This window comes from Macaca fascicularis, chromosome 9, assembly GCF_037993035.2.
Source record: "Macaca fascicularis isolate 582-1 chromosome 9, T2T-MFA8v1.1".
Lineage (NCBI taxonomy): Eukaryota > Metazoa > Chordata > Mammalia > Primates > Cercopithecidae > Macaca > Macaca fascicularis.
The window spans coordinates 118,942,939-118,964,457 of NC_088383.1; the positions used below are offsets into that span (position 1 = coordinate 118,942,939).

At 45.0% G+C, this 21,519-nt stretch overlaps 1 protein-coding gene across 11 annotated transcripts in view; it reads right to left on the reverse strand.

Moving 5' to 3' along the window:
* Nucleotides 1-21,519, reverse strand: part of XPNPEP1 (X-prolyl aminopeptidase 1) — a 62,526-nt gene that overhangs the window by 24,303 nt on the left and 16,704 nt on the right. For 9 of the 11 annotated variants that reach the window (XR_012418198.1, XR_012418197.1, XM_065521390.1 and 6 more), the window contains 4 exons: nt 20,785-20,909; nt 5,131-5,194; nt 3,832-3,936; nt 244-336 (listed from right to left, as the gene is read on the reverse strand). Coding sequence is in view for 9 of the 11 variants with exons in the window: in XM_005566393.3 (XP_005566450.3) it covers nt 244-336; nt 3,832-3,936; nt 5,131-5,194; nt 20,785-20,909 (387 nt within the window). In the remaining 2 variants the exon portion in view is untranslated. The remainder of the gene's footprint in view (nt 1-243; nt 337-3,831; nt 3,937-5,130; nt 5,195-20,784; nt 20,910-21,519) is intronic. The other 2 variants (XM_065521393.1, XM_074002676.1) reach the window with 1 other exon arrangement.

The following is a 21,519-nucleotide window of genomic DNA, read 5'->3' on the forward strand; positions in this document are numbered from 1 at the left end:
TTGAAAATCCGGAACCTTCGGAAAGGTGGTCCTGCCGTGGCCCAGAGCTGGGTGTGCAGGATGAAGAACTGTAAAAGCACATCTTCACCAACAGTGGAACTCTTCTCCTCACCTTGACCTCTACTATAAAATCAGTCATGCTGAGCTCCCCAATGCTCCACACCCCACAAGCAAACCAAGAGGATGGAGGAGAGTCTAAAAGCCACTTCCTTACCCAAGCAGAAAAGAACCAAGCTCACTTACCTGTAGGAATGATTAAGGGGTCCACACCAACCCTGGATCCTTCAGGAAGCACACTCACCAGCCAGTCTTCCTGAGTTGGTGTGTCCTTCAGACCTACGCGGGGAAGAACTGATAAGAAACAATTCCCAGTGGGTCCACGCTTATTATCCCACCAGAAGGATACAATTCTCTAACATCATGATAGCAGGGTCTTTATTAAGCAGCTTCTTTAAAGTGGATTGATAAGACTTAGAAAATCTTTGAACCTCCCTTAATCCTGGAAGGCAACAGAAAGAGGGAGAAGTGTAAGTTTGTGTGTATGAAAAGCATAAGACAAGGGTGAGACAGAAGGGAAAAAAGTACGATTTTTCACTTGACTCCTTATAAAAATATCCTGGGGATCACTGCCACGTAGACACATGGTGTCACCACAAAGATAATCTCCTCAGTTCAGTCACTTCCCCACTACCGGTCACTTGATGAGAATGTGGGCAATGATTTGGTGAAGTCTGGGAACTGGGAGCCTCCCACATATCACACACCAGGTAAGGTGATAACACGCTCCCAGTGCCCGCCACTCATCTGCAAGGGCAGGGTGGCCAAGAGAAGGCCCCTGCCCCATAACCAGCCCCTGCATAGAGGGCTAAGCACAAGTCTCGGCAGCAAAGAGATCTTTCCAAAGTTTATAGGAGAGGCACACGGGCACCCATCCTGCTGTCTTTATTTATTTATTTATTTACTTTTGAAGACACAGTCTCACTCTGTTACGCAGGCTGGAGTGCAGTGGCACCATCTCGGCTCACTGCAACCTCCCCCTCCTGGGTTCAAGCGATTCTCCTGCCTCAGCCTCCCAAGTAGCTGGGATTACAGGCTCATGCTACCACATCCAAGTAATTTTGTATTTTTAGTAAAGATGGGGTTTCACCACGTTAGCCAGGCTGGTCTCGAACTCCTGGCCTCAAGTGATCCTCCCGCCTCAGCGTCCCAAAGTGCTGGCCGTCCTGTTGTCTTTAACATGGGCCTCTGGGTTCCCCAACTTCCAGGATGAGACAGCCCTTTCTGTTTCTAAGACGTTAGTCATAGGACACTATATCAGCCTCCAGAATGGAACTAAAATTACTTCTATAGTCCAGTTTTCCTTTAATCTAAGCCAACATCTTCCATATCTAGCCAGTTATCTTTGAGATGTATACTTTTTTTAACCAATCAGATTTTGGCCAAATAATTAACATCTTGATAAAATAAACATATATTTAGAGTAAAAGTTCACATATTCTAAAACAGTAGAAACTTATCTTTACTATTTTTCTCTACTGACTACTGATATAACCACATAACCACACAAGGGAAGTGCAAAGGTTTATAAAGAAAGAAGCTCGGCCGGGCGCGGTGGCTCAAGCCTGTAATCCCAGCACTTTGGGAGGCCGAGGCGGGTGGATCACGAGGTCAGGGGATCGAGACTATCCTGGCTAACACGGTGAAACCCCGTCTCTACTAAAAATACAAAAAACTAGCCGGGCGTGGTGGCAGGCGCCTGTAGTCTCAGCTACTCAGGAGGCTGAGGCGGGAGAATGGCATGAACCCGGGAGGCGGAGCTTGCAGTGAGCCGAGATCACGCCACTGCACTCCAGGCTGGGAGACACAGCGAGACTCCGTCTCAAAAAAAAAAAAAAAAAAGAAAGAAGCTCATGAATTCCAACTCCAAAAAAATGCCTAGAAGCTGACATTGAGTTTCATTCTGCTATTTGATTCTTTCCTATTTTTTTTCAAACCACTAAACAAGCCACTTATTAACACAGTTTCTGTGAATGCCCTAGTACACTATATAGTATAGCTTTCACAGGATGAAGCCATGTCATTTCCTAGCAGACAGATCTTCAGCAAAACCCCAGGGATGAATCACTCACCGGCCAACCAAACCCACCAGAATCTCCCTACACACTTGACTGAGGAAACCAGGGAGGAGCCTGGAAGAGAGGAGGATTCACTCCCTCTGCCACCTCCGTGCTGCCACATACCTACATTAAGGAACAGGTAGGCAGTGTTCACACCTCTAACATGCTGACCCCCAAAATACTAACAGACCTAACAGACATTCGTGGGCCCCAAAGAGAGATGCCTGCTCCCCGGGGGGACACAATGTTCTACTGGGTGCAAGAAGAAAGTATCAGAGCTTCTATTTGTATTTATTTTTTATAAAGAAATTACAAAGTTAGTTTTTGATATTTGGAATATAGAGGAACACTAGCACATATAAATAACATATAAACATACGTACATGTTTTGGGTACTTGACTCCCATTAACAGAAGCATGCAAACAAAAAAATTTAAAGACCACTAGCCTGTCCATTTATAACAGCCAGTCTCAAATGCCTGCCTGCGTGTGTGTGTGTGTGTGCGCGTGTGTGTGTGAGAGAGAGAGAGAGAGAGAGAGAGAGACAGACAGACAGAGAGAAGGGGAAGGAGAAATCAAATGCAGCACAGGCAACAATCTGTAGCTTTGGTGTTTTTACATTTATGAAATGATTTTTGAGAAATAGAAACTTAATCCAATGCCAGGACAAAAATGTTCCTTGTTCTTCCCAAAGACAAAGAACGTGTGTGTGTGTGTGTGTGTGTGTGTGTGTGTGTGTGTGTGTGTGTGTGTGTGTGTGTGTGTGTGTGTGTGTGTAGGGTGTGTGGCGTACACCTGAGTGCACACACCCCTCGGTCAGCTGGCTGCCTGGATCTCAAGGTCATGGTCTAATCCTCTGTTCCCTGCTGTGAGTCTGGGGACTATTTCCTTTCCTCATTATTTCCTACAACAAACAAGAAGCATCAGGTATTTTGTTTCATCTTCTCTTTCTCACTTGGCCCTTCCTTCTCTTCTGTTCCCCAAGTTCAAAATTCAGGAAGCAAAGACTTTGTACAGTCCCTAAAACCGTGTTTCTAAAGACTATTTTAATGACAGGAATATACACACAGCAGTAAATTAAATGAAAACAGAGTACATACACACATTATTCAATAAATATTGATCTATACACTTTCCACATAGTATTGCTTTAATTCTCACCACTTTATATGTTATTTACTTACTGTGATTAATCCATTTTACAGATGAGGAAACTAAAGCACTGCAAGTGAAGCGACTAGCCCAAGAAAGTTCCAGACCCATTCGCTTGTCCTGCATGCTGCTCTTCTCCAGAGCTAAGCTGCCAGAAGCAAATCCAAGATCCTCAGAGAGAGCCTCGGGGGAAAACTTTCTGGCTCCTGTTGCCAGTGACTCCTTGCCTTTATCTCACTCTGAATCATGAGGCAGCAAATAGTCGAAGGCCCCCAGTACCGAAGTGAAATGCACAGCAATGTGATCTGCAGCAAATCAACTGTCCTCTCTAGCCCTCAGTTTCCCCTCAATAAAATAAGTATCCTGAACCAGCGTCCTCCAAAATTGAATGTACATTGTCATGTATGTATAAGCATGCCATTTTTTTCCCCTCAGTTTCCCCTGGATTCTCAAAAAGGTCCATGACTGCATAAAAGGAGTACGATCCAGGAGTCCTGAGGACCTCTAGGATCCCTGCCGAGACCAGGCCAATTAAGTTTAGGCTAGCCATGCCTGTACCCACCCATCTTCATGAGTGTCCAGTTGCTGTCCATTTGCTTGGCAGCCTGGAGAAAGTAGCGCCCGTCAGTCCACATGGCTGCATGCTCTTCTGTGATGATGGCTGTGCCTGAAGCAGGGGAGAAAAAAAAAAAAAAAAGAAGAAAGGTTTCTAACAACTGCCCAGAAGCTACACAAAATGACAGCAGGCAGGTGAGAGCAGTAAGAGGCACCAGCTCCTCCTAGTGGGGCAGATGGGTCCTTAACTCCAAAGAAACCTCTGGGCAAGAGAAGACCACACCACTGAGAACAAGCTGTGTGTCAAGCTCTGAAAGAACAGTCCTGAGACCCAAGCTGCCTGGCACTGGTCCCTGCACAAAAAAGACTGCACTTGCACAGTACGAGTCAAAAACAGAGAATGGAGAACTGTAGACGTATGGCCAAAGCGGTCTCGTATAATCAAGACACAGGGAGAGATGGTTCCTGCTCAGCAATCATAGCCACTCCTCTGCTCCACCAGACACCCCAGAAGAGCTGTTTCACCTTTCCTGGAGAAAGACCAAGTGGGCCCTATGAGTGTTCCTGCTGTGGTCACTAGCAGGAAGCTTACGCCTCCTACCTCTATCCGCCCTCCGTTCCCACAGACCTGGCAGAACTTGGGGCTTTTGGCAGAGGTGTCAGCCAAAGTCAATCCTAATGTGCCAACCAACACAAGCACTTACGCCAAAGGAAGCAGCGTGCTAATAACCGTGAGGGGAGGGGAGCTCCCACCTTGTCCAGCTTGCTTTACAGACAAATCTGAAGTGGGGAGTCCACCCTAAAACTCAAAGGCATAATGGTTTTGAGGAACACCAATGCAGCTTAACATTAACCTGTGTTATGTAAGCCAAGAGTGAAAACAGAGAAACCAAAAGCCAAGCACTTGGGAGAATTACTTGGGACCAATAAGCTAAGAGAGGAGGGTCTGAAACGATATTACAGTCTCATTTCTTATTTGGGACGCTAGTAACATAGGTATAGTCAGTTTAATTGATAGAACTTTCATATGTATGTTATATTCAATAAAAAGTTCAAAAACTTTTTAAAAATAAGAATTGTTAAAACTTTGAAAGCAAAGGTACAGAGAGGAATAAAAAGGGTTACTGCAAGGTGACCTTGGGGAGCCGGGAAAGGCTGGGAACCCACACCTTTCTGCAGAGAGTCAATGTGGAGCATCTGGTTTGCATTTTCTTTTTGCTTCTATATCACAGGCTGAAACTCGGTTCAGTTATTTTTAGGAGGCGAACAAAGGTGCAGCAAGAACAGAGAAAATGCAGTGACTCACCCGCAGAGCCATCGAATCCAGAGACAAAAGCCCGCCGACAGTCACACGGAGCAATATACTCACTCTGGAAAACAAAGATGACAACAAAGTGGGCCTCGATTACTCATGAGCAGACTGTTCTGCTTGCTTAGCCTTGTGCTAGGCACAGCGGGGACTATGAAGACTGGGGAATCCTTGGCACCCACCCTCAAGGAGCCAATAGTCTAGCTGAAAACAACAGATGAGCACACACTGCAGAAGACTCTAATTAATTAAGGGCAGAGAGAGCTGTTCCCTTTAGCCTCTATTTCCTCACTAGGAGAACAAAAGCACATCAGGAGAAACAGATAAAAACTGCTCTTTCTTCACTGAGATCTTACTCAAAAATCAAACCAATAGCCTTCTCCCCTCCTTGCCACTGACATTTAGGCATCTGTTATTTTTCTGAAGAGTAAGGCTGAATTTCTGTGTTAAGCACCAATAATTCCCTAACTTAAGTTTCTGTAGATACTGACTTGTTTCCAAACTTCCTGTCTGGGTCCTCCTCTGAGGGAGCATCACCAATCTCTCCCATGCAGGCCCCATCCCTTCCTGTTAGGGAGTGAGCGGAAATGCTTCATCCAATCCAGGAGGCTTCCGCAAAATAAAATGTCATGTCCAAAACCAAGGTCTTCTCGGCTGATAATCCCCTTGCCTCTGTATGTAAGGGGGTTAGGGAGTGAAGAAAGTAAGAAATTCTTATGCCTAGGCAAAGGGTACAAGTCAAAGTGTGCAACTTCTGGTAATAGCCAGTGAGGCACAGAGAGTTTAAGTAACTTGCCCGAAATCACACAGCTAATTAAGTAGCACAGGCAGGATTTGAACCTAGGCAGTCAACTCCAGAGTCTGGACTCTGAAGCCCTATGCCAGGCTGCCAATGCATGACATTTTATCTCTCACCCTCATCACTCTCTAGGATAAGACCAATAGCAAATGAGAAAACTGAGGTTCAAAGAGAGAATCTTTAAGTAACCTGCCCACTGACAAGTTAATGGTAGGCCAGGATCCAAAGCCACGCCTGCCTGAGTACAGAGCTGCTGCTCCTTCTGCAGTTGTCAGGATTCTCCCAAGCCAAAGGACCTGGCAAGGTTAAGAAAGTTCAGTGTGGGGAATGGGGCTGCTGGCCAGACCCAAGGCATTTTTAGGACAGTCAACGTGATGTAGGGGGAAAAGGCCCTCATGTTCCTTTCCTGCATTATGGTTAAGAATTACCCCTTTCAGCCGGGCACAGTGGCTCATGCCTGTAATCCTGGTACTTTGGGTGGCTGAGGTGGGAGGATTGCTTGAGCTCAGGAACTCGAGACCAGCCTGAGAGCATGGTGAAACCTCATCTCTACAAAAAATACAAAAATTAGCCAGGCCCGGCGGCACGTGCCTGTAGTGCCAGCTATTCAGGAGGCTGAGGTGGGAGGATAATCTGAGCCCAGGAGGTTGAGGCTGCACAGTGAGGCGTGATTGCGCCACTGTATTCCAGCCTAGGCAACAGAGTGAGACATTGTCTCAAAAAATAAAAAAAATAAAAAGAACTGCCTTTTTCACCAAGGCACCAGCAATCACAGTCTCAAACCAGCCTCCAGGGAGATACCAGAAGGGCCAGCATAGAGAACCACAGTGGCAGGATAAAGCAGCTCTGGGCCACCTGCCCTCTAGCCCAGGCCCAGCTGCATAGTCTGCAACAAGTCCTGGCAGCTCTCTCAGCCTCATTTCCTCATCCCTAAGACAGGTCATTTCAGATTGCTAAATGCAACAGCAAGCACGTTTTATTCCTACAGCATAAAGGAACATTCAGTCAACAGCACTAAGGAAATAGAAAGAAATGGCCACCAGCATCGTTTAGAACTGCGGAATCCTCGTGTGTTTATTAACCCAGTAATCACCGTGTGCAACACTTTTTATTAAAAAGTAACAATGGAGGGGAAGGGTGGCCCACACATCTTCTGGGACTCTTGTGAGAAACAGTAAGTTAATGTCTTTGAAAACTCACTAGAAACCGGAAAGTGCTGCACATATGCAATGGAAGAGATGTTATTCATCTCTTCTTCCTAAACAGTGAGAAGGCATCTAAGGGGCTGGGAAAACTAAGTTAAAAATAACTCTTGTGCTAAAAATCACTGCGCACAATGGGGAATACACAGTGAGGGCACTCTCCACCAACAACATGACTCCACAGGCTTGGGGCTCTTCAACCCGTGACACAGGGTGAAGATACTGGCAAAGGCTGGTAGAGAACGCAGTGCAGGTCTGAGCCCAGGTGAACTCTTCCACTCAGGGACACAGTACTCTACGGATGCCCCATCCCTTTCTGGGTAAGCTTGGGAGAGATGGAAGATCCGCAGGGTTTAGCTAGACTTCTCCATCAGCAAAGGCAAGGAAAGAGTTCCTCCAAAGGGAGGTGGAATTAACAGCAAATGGACATGTTTAGTTTGGGATGGAGACAAGGTCTGGGGTAAGAATGTCCAGACATGACCTAAGTGGTCAACATTCCAGAAAGACATCGCTGAGCAAGGCTGGCCACAGCGTCACCTCCACACTGACAGGCTATGCAGAAGCCAGACAAGCACTGTGCCCAGGACTGTCACTCTCCTCCTCCCAGGCATGAAGCTGGCAACGCCCAGGGGCGGTCTCCTCAGAGCACAGCATAGGGCCTAAAATAAACCAAAGCTGTAGCATGCTAGGAAAAAGGAACAAAGAAGCACAGCTGCTGGCTTTTCTCAAAACCACCCATTTCTCTCCATTTCTAATAGCAGCACTCAGTCCAAGCCTCCATCATCTCTACCTGGACTACCGCCCCTACAATCCACTCTGCACATACACTCAGAGTGAGCTTTTCCAAATATCTAAGATCATGTTAGCAACCTCCTTAAAACCCTCCAATGGCTTCCTATAATATTTAAGATAAAATCCAAACTCTGGCCCACTCAAGGTACTCTGACTTTGCCAGTCCTCTTGCAGCTCTGCTCCCATTCACCATGCTCCAGCCACACCCACCTCCTTTCTGCTCTTTGCATATCCTGAGCTCATTCCTGCCTCAGGGCCTTGGCACATGCGCTTCCTTGTGCCTATAAAAGTCTTTCTGATCATGGCATGGCTAGGTCCTTCTCATCATTATACTTGAGATCACATGTCACCTCTACAGACCTACCTGTACTACCCAGCTATAATAGCCACCCAGCCACTTTTAAGTCTCTGTATAGCTCACACATACTCTAGATATTTGCCTTTTTTTTTTGGTTGGGGGGGGGGACAGGATCTCCTTCTGTTATCCTAGCTGGAGTGTGGTGACACAATTATGGTTCATTATATCCTTGACCTGTCAGGTTCAAGCAACCCTCCCACCTCAATCTTCTGACTAGCCAGGACTACAGCAGGCACACACCCTTTTTTTTTTTTTTTTTTGTAGAAACGGGGTTTTACCACATTGCCAGGCTGGTCTCGAACTTCTGGGCTCAAGTGATCAGCCTGCCTCAGTCTCCCAAAGTGCTAGGATTATAGGCATAAGCCACCATGCTAGGCAATGTTTCTCTTCTTAATGAACTTTTTACATTTTTATTGTCTTGTTCCTCAACCTCTATCTTACCCCCAAGCATGTAAGTTCCATGAGATCAGGGTATCTGTCTTGTCACTGTTCCTGCACTCAGCACAGGTGACACACAGTAGATCCTCAATCCACATTTGTATTACAAATGAACAAGCAGAAGGAGACATGAAGCTTTTCCCTACATCCAGTTAAAACCTCAACCATCTCTATGAAGATGGAGGAAGGGACCATTAGCCAAGGAATGCAGGTGGCCTCTAGAAACTGGAAGAGCCAAGGAAATGGACTCTCCCTGGAGCCTGCAGAAGTAACACAGCCCTGCTCACCCATTTTAGACTTCAGACCTCCAGAACCATAAGAGAATAAATTCGTTTTAAGTCACTGTGGTAATTTGTTATAGCAGTGATAGGAAACTAACACATTATCTAACGGAGAAAAGATCGTAAGGGATTATAAATGGGGTTTCAAACTCAAATACCTCAGGGTACAGGACAAAGGATGTCTTTACTAAAGACAGCAGCTCCTACTCAGCTCTGATTTCTGAAATGCAGGCCATGTGTTGCCAGTCTTCAATATTTCAGAAGAAGCTAGAAATATGGGTTCATGAGAAATTACCCAATTTTTAAATGTTGGCATCTAATTCCAACAATATAAACAATACATAGCCAAATAAAGCATCTGTAAACTACAAAAAAAAAAAAAAAAGCTAGTCATCTCTCAAAAATCTGGTTCGGCTGGGCGCGGTGGCTCACGCCTGTAATCCCAGCACTTTGGGAGGCCGAGACGGGCAGATCACAAGGTCAGGAGATCGAGACCATCCTGGCTAACACGGTGAAACCCCGTCTCTACTAAAAGTACAAAAAACTAGCCAGGCGAGGTGGCGGGCGCCTGTAGTCCCAGCTACTCGGGAGGCTGAGGCAGGAGAATGGCGTAAACCCAAGAGGCGGAGCTTGTAGTGAGCCGAGTTCGCGCCACTGCACTCCAGCCTGGGTGACAGAGCAAAGACTCCTTCTCAAAAAAAAAAAAAAAAAAAAATCTGGTTCATGTGCCCCCTCTTCCATGAAGCTGACTGACCCACTTCAGCTTTCAGAGGCTCCCACATCTCTGAATTTTATAGGACCATCCACGTTGGCACTTATCCATACCCTACCTTGGGTAATGTTGACAAACAATGTTAGCTAAGATTATTTAGTCTGTATTGTTTATCATTGTCTCAACACCTACTAGTCAATAACTGTATTCATTTCCTCTCATTCTAATCCTCATAGCAGTTCTGGAAGGTATCCTCCCTCACCAATCTACAGATGAAAAAAATGAAGCTTAGAGAAATAACTAACTTCCCCAAGGTAACATCACAGTAACATCTGAACTCAGGTCTGACTTTTTTTTTTTTTTAAAAGATGGACGGCCGGGCGCGGTGGCTCAAGCCTGTAATCCCAGCACTTTGGGAGGCCAAGACGGGCGGATCACAAGGTCAGGAGATCGAGACCATCCTGGCTAACACAGTGAAACCCCATCTCTACTAAAAAATACAAAAAACTAGCCGGGCGAGGTGGTGGGCACCTGTAGTCCCAGCTACTCGGGAGGCTGAGGCAGGAGAATGGCGTAAACCCGGGAGGCAGAGCTTGCAGTGAGCCGAGATCCGGCTACTGCACTCCAGCCTGGGCGACAGAGTGAGACTCCGTCTCAAAAAAAAAAAAAAAAAGATGGAGTCTTGCTTTGTCGCCCGGGCTGAAGTGCAGTGGCACAATCTGGGCTCACTACAACCTCCACCTCCTAGGTTCACGCGATTCTCGTGCCTCAGCCTCCCAAGTAGCTGGGATTACGGGCGCCCGCCACTACATCCAGCTAATTTTGGTATTTTTAGTAGAGACAGGGTGTTGCCATGTTGGTCAGGCTGGTCTCGAACTCCTGACTTCAAGTGATCCACCCACCTCGACTTCCCAAAGTGCTGGGATTACGGGCATGAGCCACTGTACCCAGCCTCAGGTCTGACTTTCGAAAGCCCATACCCTTGCAAGCTGCCAAGCAACCTCTTCTAATTTTGTAGAGAAGTTGTACACATCAAGTCCCACAACTGGATTATAAATTCTGAGGGAACAAGGAATACAAGGTATATGCTGCACTTACCTCTACCTTCATCAGCCACATAATAGACATCTCCTACAACCAGAAGTTAGAATTCTGTTCAAGCCTGGTTCCCCACTTACTAGCTGGGTGAACCTGGGGCTCAACTTCCTCATCTGTAAAATGGGGATGAAAATAATGCCCACCTTGAAGGGTTGAGGTGTGACATAAAGCAATTAGTGCATGCCGAACATCTGGTGAACTGCAGCACTTATTGCTATGTACTGCACCAAGCTTGCCTCTACAGCAAACGTAAGAAACTATCTTCTCGAAGTAGACAATCAGCAATTTTAGACAGATACTCCATGAAACATTAACACTAATAAACAGCCATATAGACTACGCTGAATATGCAGTGTGGTATTTGCTACAGTTTAAAGGATGCTCAGATGTGCCTTAGATCCATCAGGCCAAGCTCAGAGGTTTGACTGGGCCACCAAGGACAGATGAAGACAGCAGGAAAACAGTCCAGAGAGAGGGAAAGGTGTGACAAGGCCGAGAAGCAAGAGGCAAGAGGCGAGAGGCCTGTCATGAGGCAGATAGCCAATTAGCCTAATGGCAGGGGCAAGAAGTTCAAGGGAGCAGCTGCAGAGATTTCTGTAAAGGCCGTCTGAAGACAAATAGTCAAAGACCTCAAACATCACACTAAGAGGCTTGAACTTTATCCTGCAAGTTCTAGAGAGACACTAAAAGTTGAAGAGTGGGTGGTGACATGACCAGAGCTGGTTTTTAAGGAGAGGGATCAACATGGCTGGTCACATGCAGATGGAACTTGCCAAGTAAAGCTGACAGCTGACTGCCAAGATAAGCACGACTAAAGTTACTAGAGTCCACATTTGGGTGACATCTTTCCCCCTCCCTGACCCTATTCTCCCATCAGCCATGAGCCTGGCACTGTGCCTCAAACATACAAGGTTCTCAAGAAAAATGAAACTGAATGAATAAAGGGCCATCGGTCCACAGGAAGTACCAAAGGTTAGACTGTGAATGGTGATACAGACTCCTTGTTTCCAAATATAAGTTTTTGGCATTTTTTTTCTCTCCTAAATGAAACCAAGTCAGGGTATGTGGGAAAAACTGATAGCTGTCCAAAGATTCGTGCTCCTTCCTTAGTGTAGAATAGTCACTGGAAAGTAGCTGCCCAGCCAGGCCTTCATTCCCACGCCTCCTTACATTGAGGTGAGGTCACATGACTGACTCTTACCAATGAAATATGGGTAAGAGGTGACACTTGGGTCAGGGCTCTTACAAATGAGTGTGCCCTGTCCATACTCTTTCTCTTTCCCCTTCCACCAGCTAAAATGATGGCACTATGGGATGGAAAGAGCCTGGATCCCTGAATCACTTTCCCTCAAGGTAGAGGGAAGTCCCCCATCAACCAGGAACACCCACTCTATACTGCTACATGAAATAAGAAAAAAGCCTTTACAATACTAGGCCACTGAAACGTCGAGATGTGTTACCACAGCTAGCATTATTCTAACACAACCGATAAAATCACTGTGGGATAAAAATCACTAACCCCACCCCAAGAGAAAGCCTGTTTATGAAATACAAAACAAAACAGGAAGCTGACTCCAGGAGAATGGAGTAGGGTCCAAAGAGTTTAGGAAAATCTGATTCACGTCTTCCAGGAGGAGGAACCATAAACAAAAATTCACATTGGCAGAGTCAGTCCCTGACAAAACATCACCCTTTGACTAAGCCAAGCCCAACAACATAATATGGGGTCTTACAGATGAGGAAAACGGGGAATCAGGATTTCTAAAAGGCAGTGCTGGCACAGCTATGACTCCAACCAAGGATTCTCCTGGTTTGAGGCAAGTGGTGACCACAAATCCCAATGTATGACTAGGATGGTACATGAAAGCATCCATGTCTGTACCAGAGAGAACAGACAATCCCTTGCTAAAAAAGTCCCCCAGGGCCCAAGCTCATTAATCCACAACCCTAATACCACAACCCTTGTTCTGAGTTTAAAAATAAGAAACTCTTAAGAGTTACAGAGGACAGAGAGAAGCAGACCACTGGAGTGCCAAGTCCTTGCGTAATTATGCGTTTGAGGTACGTTTTCTCTCTAGCAGGGAACAGTGTGTGGGTGTGTATATTTGTGTTTTGGAAAGTACACAAAGGACAGAATTCAAGATTCCCCTTCACTTCTCCAACACCCTCCCCTCCCCAGTCGTAGGAGAAACTCCATCAACCCAGAATCTACCCTGAAACAATTAGGAACAAGAGCCGCAGGGAATAGCAGCGTCTCTATTACTGAGGAGACGACTATGGCAGGTCACACAGGAAGCCAGACCTTCCTTCTTGTTCTCACAATCACAGCAAGGATCCAGAGCCCCACTTAACAGAGTCACCCCAACTATGTCTCTCTTCTCCACAGGAACTAAAACAAGGAACCCATTTCTTTCTGTTGATGGTACCATAAACACTCTCAGGCTTCAAACCTTCCCAATCCCCTCTGCCACGTGCCTGCAAGGTCCACATTTAATCCAGGGTCTACTACTTCTCCAAATCCTACCCCTCCTCTCTGCTCCTAACCCCAGTAACCCAAGTCCAGCCCCTCTTTACCCCAACTATGAGATCCTGCAAGGCCTAACAGGTTTCCCAATTCGCAGAGTCTCCTTTCTCCAATCCATACTAAACACTGCTCCTTCTGATCATGTCACTCTAAAATCCTGATTCTCGTGGTCAAGGACAACCACGACCAGTCGGGGATAACTCATGGATGGTCTTAATCAGGCCCCTGTTTTCCTTTCTTCTTCAAGCTTATTGTCATGCATGTTCTCCTAATTCTATAGATATCCATGGTATTTCTTACCATTTGACCCAGCCATCCTATTACTGGGTATATACCCAAGGGATTATAAATCATGCTGCTCTAAGGACACATGCACACATATATTTGTTGTGGCACTATTCACAATAGCAAAGACTTGGAACCAACCCAAATGTCCATCAATGATAGACTGGATTAAGAAAATGTGGCACATATACACCATGGAATACTATGCAGCCATAAAAAAGGATGAGTTCATGTCCCTTGTAGGGACATGGATGAAGCTGGAAACCATTATTCTCAGCAAACTATCGCAAGGACAGAAAATCAAACACAGCATGTTCTCACTCATAGGTGGGAACTGAACAATGAGATAACTTGGAGACAGAGTGAGGAACATCACACACTGGGGTCTGTCACAAGGTGGGGGATGGGGGAGGGATAGCATTAGGGGATATACCTAAGGTAAACGACAAGTTAATGGGCGCAGCACACCAACATGGCACATGTATACATGTGTAACAAACCTGCATGTTGTGCTCATGTACCCTAGAACTTAAAGTATAAAAAATAAAATAAAAAGATATCCATGGTATTTCTTGTGCTTCTCTCCCTCTTTCCATGCATCCAAATTCTACCCGTTCACGTTCTGATTTAAATCCTACTTCCCCCATGAAGACTTCCTTGATCCTGCCAGCTTAAAATACTGTCACCTTTGAATTCAGTTCACACTTTAAGTAAACTTACATTACAGTTGCCACCAGCCACATGTGTCTAAGCACTTGAAATGTGGCTGTTGTGACTGAGAAACAGAATACTTAATTTTATTTCACTTTAATAAATTGAAATACAAATTTTAAAACTGATATTCAAGATTCAGTTACTGGAAAACTTTTAGGTAGGTTTAGAAAAACTTGGGTATGTTTTTGAGTCTTGAGTCCACCTTTTCAACTGTTAGTTTTATGAAATCTAAACACAGATCAAATATTTCCAATGAAAATTTCACATTCAAAGTGCAAAGTTTTGGAAATGTAAAATACTTCCCATATTTGAAATTTCAGCATAAAAAGGAATGTAAAGTATCTTCTTAATAATTTTTATAATGATGATGTGCTAAAATAATATTTTGGATATGCTGGATTAATATGCTGTTAAAATTAATTTCACTGCTCTTTTACTTTAATGTGTCTATGAGAACATTTAATATTACATATGTATTTTTACCAGATTTCTACCAGACAGTGCTAATGAGGTCCTTTCACATGACAGGCACCAATTTCTTTTTGTGTTCGCATTTATGACTGTGGCTTACCTATTCTTTAATCTCTTCAAAGGGAATTTCATTCGTCTCTACAACAGTAATAACAACAACAATAGCTGCAGCTAATATGATGAGACTTTTCAGGTGACATCAAGCATTGAAGCTGCAAGCATTCAAGTGCTTCAAGCATTCACATCTACAGTATGAACTCATTTCATCTTAACAATAGCCCATGCGGTACATACTGTCACAATCTCCTTTTTGAGAATACAAAAACTGAGACCCAGAAAGTTTAACTGACGCTTCAGAATTTCATGTAACTTGCCTGATGTCAAGCAACTAGTAAGTGGCAAATCTGGCATCTGAACCCAGAGAGGCTCTAGAGCTCATACACTTATCTGTATGCTAACTACCTGCCCTCTGCATTTGCCCCAGGACCGAGCCCCGAGCAGCAGTCAGAAAACATGCAAACAAACAAAACACAACTTCCCCACATACGTAAGACAGACAGCTAAGCTACAGCAGTAGAAATGGCAGTGAAGATTATAAAAGAAAAAGTGGAGAGGGGTGATGAAGATGGAAGGACAGCAATAGTGCAAAAAATGTAAGAGTGTGAAGTCTAAACAGCGACTTCTGCAATAAGAGCAACAGCTAACACCGAGCAAGCTTGACACATTTTGTATTTTCAGGATGTTGCTAGAAAACACATCTGTCTAGGATTAAAGCCTCAGTTTCCTCATGGAGGGAAAAGCCATCCAATTCTGATATTGCAGGATCATTAGCAGGAGATAAAGAGCTGAGGGAAAGCCTGGAACACACCCTGTGGCTTGGATGGCCTCACTGCCACTCCCAGAAGAAATTGCTTTGGGTGTATTAGGCCACACCTACTGTCAAAGGTAGAACCTTTTTAAGTATCAGTCAGGGTATCCAAAAATCAGCTTTATGATGACCAAACAAACAAACAAAAAAAGCTGGAAAAGGAACAGCACCCAGAACCAAGAACATCAAGATGAACTTGACTTAGCTACAAGATGTCGGTGTCTCCTACCAGTAAACACACAGATAATATCCTAACTCCAGGCAAAAGAAAACTGAAACTGAAATACAAAGACTACAAAGCTTCCAACACACCCTTAACCAGAAACCTTCAACTTTTAATTCAAGTAACATACGCTGGTCGAATCTTTCTGTATACTGAGGCCTCCCCTGGAGGTGAAGATTCACAAATAGTAGAGCTATTAAGGAGTCTTCAGCTGGGGTTCCATGACGGCCTGTGAGAACCCTTTCGGAGGAGGGCCCCAATTTCAGACAACTGTGCCAGGGGACTTACAGAACTGCCCAGACCAACTGCTACGTAATCATAATGTGCTCCAGTTGCAGGAACCACCATCTGCTCAACACTAATAGGGTGACTGCAATCAAATTGGCCTAGGGCAACTGTCCAATGCTTGAAGGGCAGCAAATTAAAAATGCCACTGGTGAGTCCAGCAGAGAATCCATGTGACATGAAGCCCACATCCAAAGGCTGAGGCCTGGGACTGACAGGAAACAAGGAAGAGCTAGCTCATCAGAGGGGCCCAAAGAAAAAACAAAATTCCTTGAAGACAAGGCAATGGTCTGCCCTTCTTAAACAGGGGAGTGCCCAGCTCCTCTGCTACCTACGACTCCTACCATAACTCAGGCCCAAATCACAGTGGCCAGCCTACTTCCTCATCCAGTCCTTGGTCAAGATGATACTTTGCTTCATATGAAGTTGGTCAAATTTTTTTTGTTGTTTTTTTGTTTTTTTGTTTTTTGAGACAGGATCTTGCGCTGTCACCTAGGCTGGAGCGCAGTGGCATGATCTCAGCTCACTGCAACCTCCACTCCCAGGTTCAAGTGATTCTCCCACCACAGCCTCCCAAGAAGTCAGGACTACAGGCATGAGCCACCACACCCAGCTAATTTTCGTATTTTTTGGCAGAGACGGGCTGGTTTTGAACTCCTGACCTCAGGTAATCGGCCCGCCTCAGCCTTCCAAAATGCTTGGATTACAGGCATGAGCCACCACACCCAGCCTGAAGTTGATCAATCTTATTTGTCTATTCTAAAGAACACAGATGAACCTCACCAAATCTATCCTCACCGTCCCACTGCCTACTAAATTTAACAGTTATGTACCCAGCCTCATGGCCTCCTCACATGCCACCACCCCGCTTCCAGCTTGATATTCTACTTTTCCTATATTCTGCCAGGCTGAACAGCCAGTGAGCTGGTGCCTGAATATACCTCTCACTTTGACCTCTCCCTTCATCCACCTCTACATGCAAGACCCATCATCGGATGAAAAGTGCTATCACAGAACAACACATAAAGGTATTCCATGGAACACTAGATTCTCCCACCCCATCCCTGAAATAACTAGGAAAATTCCATGGACATTTAAGTCCGAAAAAAGCTGAATACTTTATCCCCTCCTTAGAGGTACAGAGTGCACATCAGCATATTAAAGGCCCTGAGAAGTCCTGCAGCTATGAAACTCACAGGGGCAAAGGACTTGAATAAACATTTTCTCCAAACGAAATATACAAATGGGACCAAAAAGCATATGAAAAGATACTCAACAACACTAATCATCAGGTAATACAAATCAAATCTACAATGAGCCATCACCTCACAACAAAACAAAAAATAACGAGTGTTGGTGAGGAAGTGGAAGAACTGGAACCCTGTGCACCATCGGTGGGAATGTAAAATAGTACAGGTGCTGTGGAAAACAGTATGGAAGCTCCCCCAGAAATTACAAATAGAAGGATCATATGATCTGGCAATCTCACTTGTGGGCATATATCCAAAAGAATGGAAAACAGGATCTTAAAAAGATATTTGCAAACCCATGTTCATTGCAACATTGCTCACAATAGCCAAGAGGTGGAAAAAACTGAAATGACCATCCACAGAACAGGTTAAAAAAAAAAAAAAAAGTCTCTAAATAAAATGGAATATTATTCAGCCTTATAAAAGAAAGAAATCCTGTTATACGTTACAACATGGATGAACCTTGGGCACTATGCTAAGTGAAATAAGCCAGTCACAAAAAGACAAATACTGCATGATTCCAACTACATGCGTTATCTAAAGTAGGCAAACTTTTTTTGAGACGGAATCTCGCTCTGTCACCCAGACTGGAGTACAGTGGCTCAATCTCAGCTGGCTCACCTGCAATCTCCGCCTCTCAGGATCAAGCAAATTCTCCTGCCTCAGCCTCCTGAGCGGAGGGATTACAAGCACGTGCCAGCACACCTGGCTAATTTTTGTATTTTTAGTAGAGACAGGGTTTCACCATGTTGATCGGGCTGGTCTCCAACTCCTGACCTCATGATCCGCCTGCCTCGGCCTCCCAAAGTGCTGGGATTACAGGCGTGAGCCACCATGACTGGCCCGGCAAAATCTTAGAAAGAGAAAGTAGAATGGTAGTTGCCAGGGATAGGAGGGGAGAAGAGAGACTGGGAGGAACTGTTTAATCGATATACAGTTTCAGTTTTGCAAGATGAAAAAGTTCTAGAGATCTGTTGCACAACAATATGTGCATGCAGGCCGGGCGCGGTGGCTCAAGCCTGTAATCCCAGCACTTTGGGAGGCCGAGGCGGGTGGATCACGAGGTCAGGAGATCGAGACCATCCTGGCTAACACAGTGAAACCTCGTCTCTACTAAAAAATACAAAAAACTAGCCGGACGAGGTGGCGGGCGCCTGTAGTCCCAGCTACTCGGGAGGCTGAGGCAGGAGAATGGCGCAAACCCGGGAGGCAGAGCTTGCAGTGAGCTGAGATCCAGCCACTGCACTCCAGCCTGGGCAACAGAGCGAGACTCCGTCTCAAAAAAAAAAAAAAAAAATGTGCATGTAGTTAACACTACAGTATTGTACATTTTTAAATGATTAAAATAAATGTCATATTACACATTTTTTACCACAATAAAAAAACGCTGTTCAGCTCATTTCATTTTCTCAACTAACAAATATATTTTTTGTAGAGCATCTTACAAGACACAACAGGAATACTGAAGAACACAGTTTGGGGAACACTGTTCTAAACATCAAAGTATCCTAAACTTCATACCGTTGTCTCAGACATCCGATCCCCTTGGTTATTCATTTGAAGCCCTTCATTTGCCCCTAAGGCTAGGAAATCCATGTCTCCAGGCAGAGATCCAATCTTGTGGTTGAGTGGTCCCCAGGTTAACACAGGCCTGACATTGTCACAACCATGTAGACTAGGAACTCTGGGGAGAGGCAAGAAGTCAGCCAGCCAGAATGGATATGTTTTGGGATCTTGCTCAACTTACAGAAATACCCTTATCTACCACCCCCTCCATTATGGTGGACTGGTAGACCCCCATTACTCATGTCTGACATCACACAGACACACACACACAGACACAGACACACAGACACGCGCACGTGCACACACACAGAGTAACCAGGACCATACAGAACCAAGTTGCTACATATACCAATCAAGTTCTCACCCTGGACTTTGAATTTGAGGGATTAAAGTTCTAGCTCAATCTGGTATTTTGAAACTAAGAGAGGAAAAGATATAAATGTAGGTGTTGTCAGGTTTATACGACCCACCCAGTTGGCTGAAGAAAAGAAACTGATATGCAGCAAGACCTGAAAACCCTCCCGTCCCAGTTCCTCTTGAGGGCCTGCTGCATTCTTGCCCTCAGCTTCCACAAGACACCCTATCTGAGGCCCTGACATGCATAACTCTGAGAGCACCATTCACAATCTGGCGTTGTGCCAATATGGTGGCTCTGCCCTTGAATCCTTATAAAGCATTTTTACTGATCAAGGTATCTCAAGGCAGTTTCTATAACCTGCAACTGAAGAATCCTATAACAACAGTTTTATTTCCCACTACTGCTTTTTACTTTCCTGGTCTCTTGCCAGGGAAACCTGTCCCATTGTTTCTGAAAAGCACTTGAAGCTTCCCTGTTTCTTACCTTCGCTGCCACTAATACTTTTACCTAGAACCTCTTTCCTCCTCCTCCACCCCATCCCTCTATTTACCCAAACTCCACCCATCCTTCAAGGTCCAATTCAAATGCCTCCCCTGCGCCATGAAGCTCTTCATTATCTTCCCCTCTCACCCTCAAACTTCACAGCCTTCTGTCCGGATTTTCTTGATCACACTACCACATTTTACAATACAGGTATGTGCATGTACATCTAAACTCCATTATTAAGCTGTATGCTTCTTAAAACCAGGAACAATTCTCATCTCTGTATCATGTCTAATACCTGAGATGGGTAGGGCCTTATACATAAGCAAAGGCTGGGAAAACTATACTTACAGATGATTCTGTGGAAGAATAGCACTCTTATATTATTTCATCTCTCACTAAACCATAACCCCAGTGAGAGCAGACATTCAACCTTAAGTTCATCTTTGAACCCTACAGCACCATAACCACAGTGTAAGCACTCAAACACTTGCTGACTCAATGACCTCACACTGGATCCCAGAATCCTTTTACCCTACTGCCCGTCAACCCTATCACATGAGGTCTCTGCCTCTCCAACTCTCCTGGATTGGGCAAAAGAAAGACAGGGCAAACAATTCTGCTAGGAACAGAGTGTGGCAGACGAGATGTGGAGTATGCCAGCAACAGAAAGTTCCAGAACTTCTGTCCCTTAATTTGCCCACTAATTCTTCATTGAAAGATGGCTAAGTCACTGGAATCAAGGAACCCAGGGCCAATCCACAAGCATTCAGTGAGACCTACTGGACACAGATCCCCATAGCAAGCCCTGGAAGGGCCTGGTTGTGGCCCTGGTTGTGGGTTGACAATTAGAATCCTACAAACGCATTAGGGCTGGGCAAAAAAAAGACTGAAAAGAAAGGAGAGGCTGAGGAGTTCCATCACAGCCCATTTCCACGCAGTACCTGATGAGCATCTCCCGATGGGATGATGTAGGCCTGGATCGGTTCAGTCACATACTCAGAGTTCCTCATGGCTTGTCTCAGCTGCCGAAGCAGCTCTGAAGTCACCTTTGGAGGCATTCTGCTGTCTGCAACAACAGGAGAGTTTATTTCAAAACCAGCCTGCCCCCTGCAATTCAATGTCCAGTTCGAAGTGGGCCCCAGAGAGGAGTGCCTTCCACGTTCTGACCCACTCCCAGTTAGGTCTTCAAACTGACCACCCCACCACCAGACCGAGACCAAAGCTGCCAGAAACACTAATGTTCACAGTTCTTAAATACTACCTCCAAGTAGCCATTTGTGGCCAGCAAAGTTTAGCTACTAACCATTTTCAAATTGACTGGTTACCTCTGTCACTCCTAGGATTTCACTCATGAATAGGAGATAAACAAGTATACAGAAATTTAGGTGTTTATCTTTGTTTATAGTAGAAAAAAAACAGGAGAAGTGTATGATTTTATAGTTAATAGTTAAACTATAATACATACAACAGTATACTGTGTACTCATTACAAATTACACAGACCTAGAAAAGAATTACATAGACTTACATATTTGATTACATATTTGATACCTAGAGAACACTTGTGGGTGATTAAAAACAGATGACAGGCCAGGTAAGGTGGCTCACGCCTGTAATCCCAGCACTTTAGGAGAGGCCAAAGCAGGCAGATCACAAGGTCAGGAGATCGAGACCATC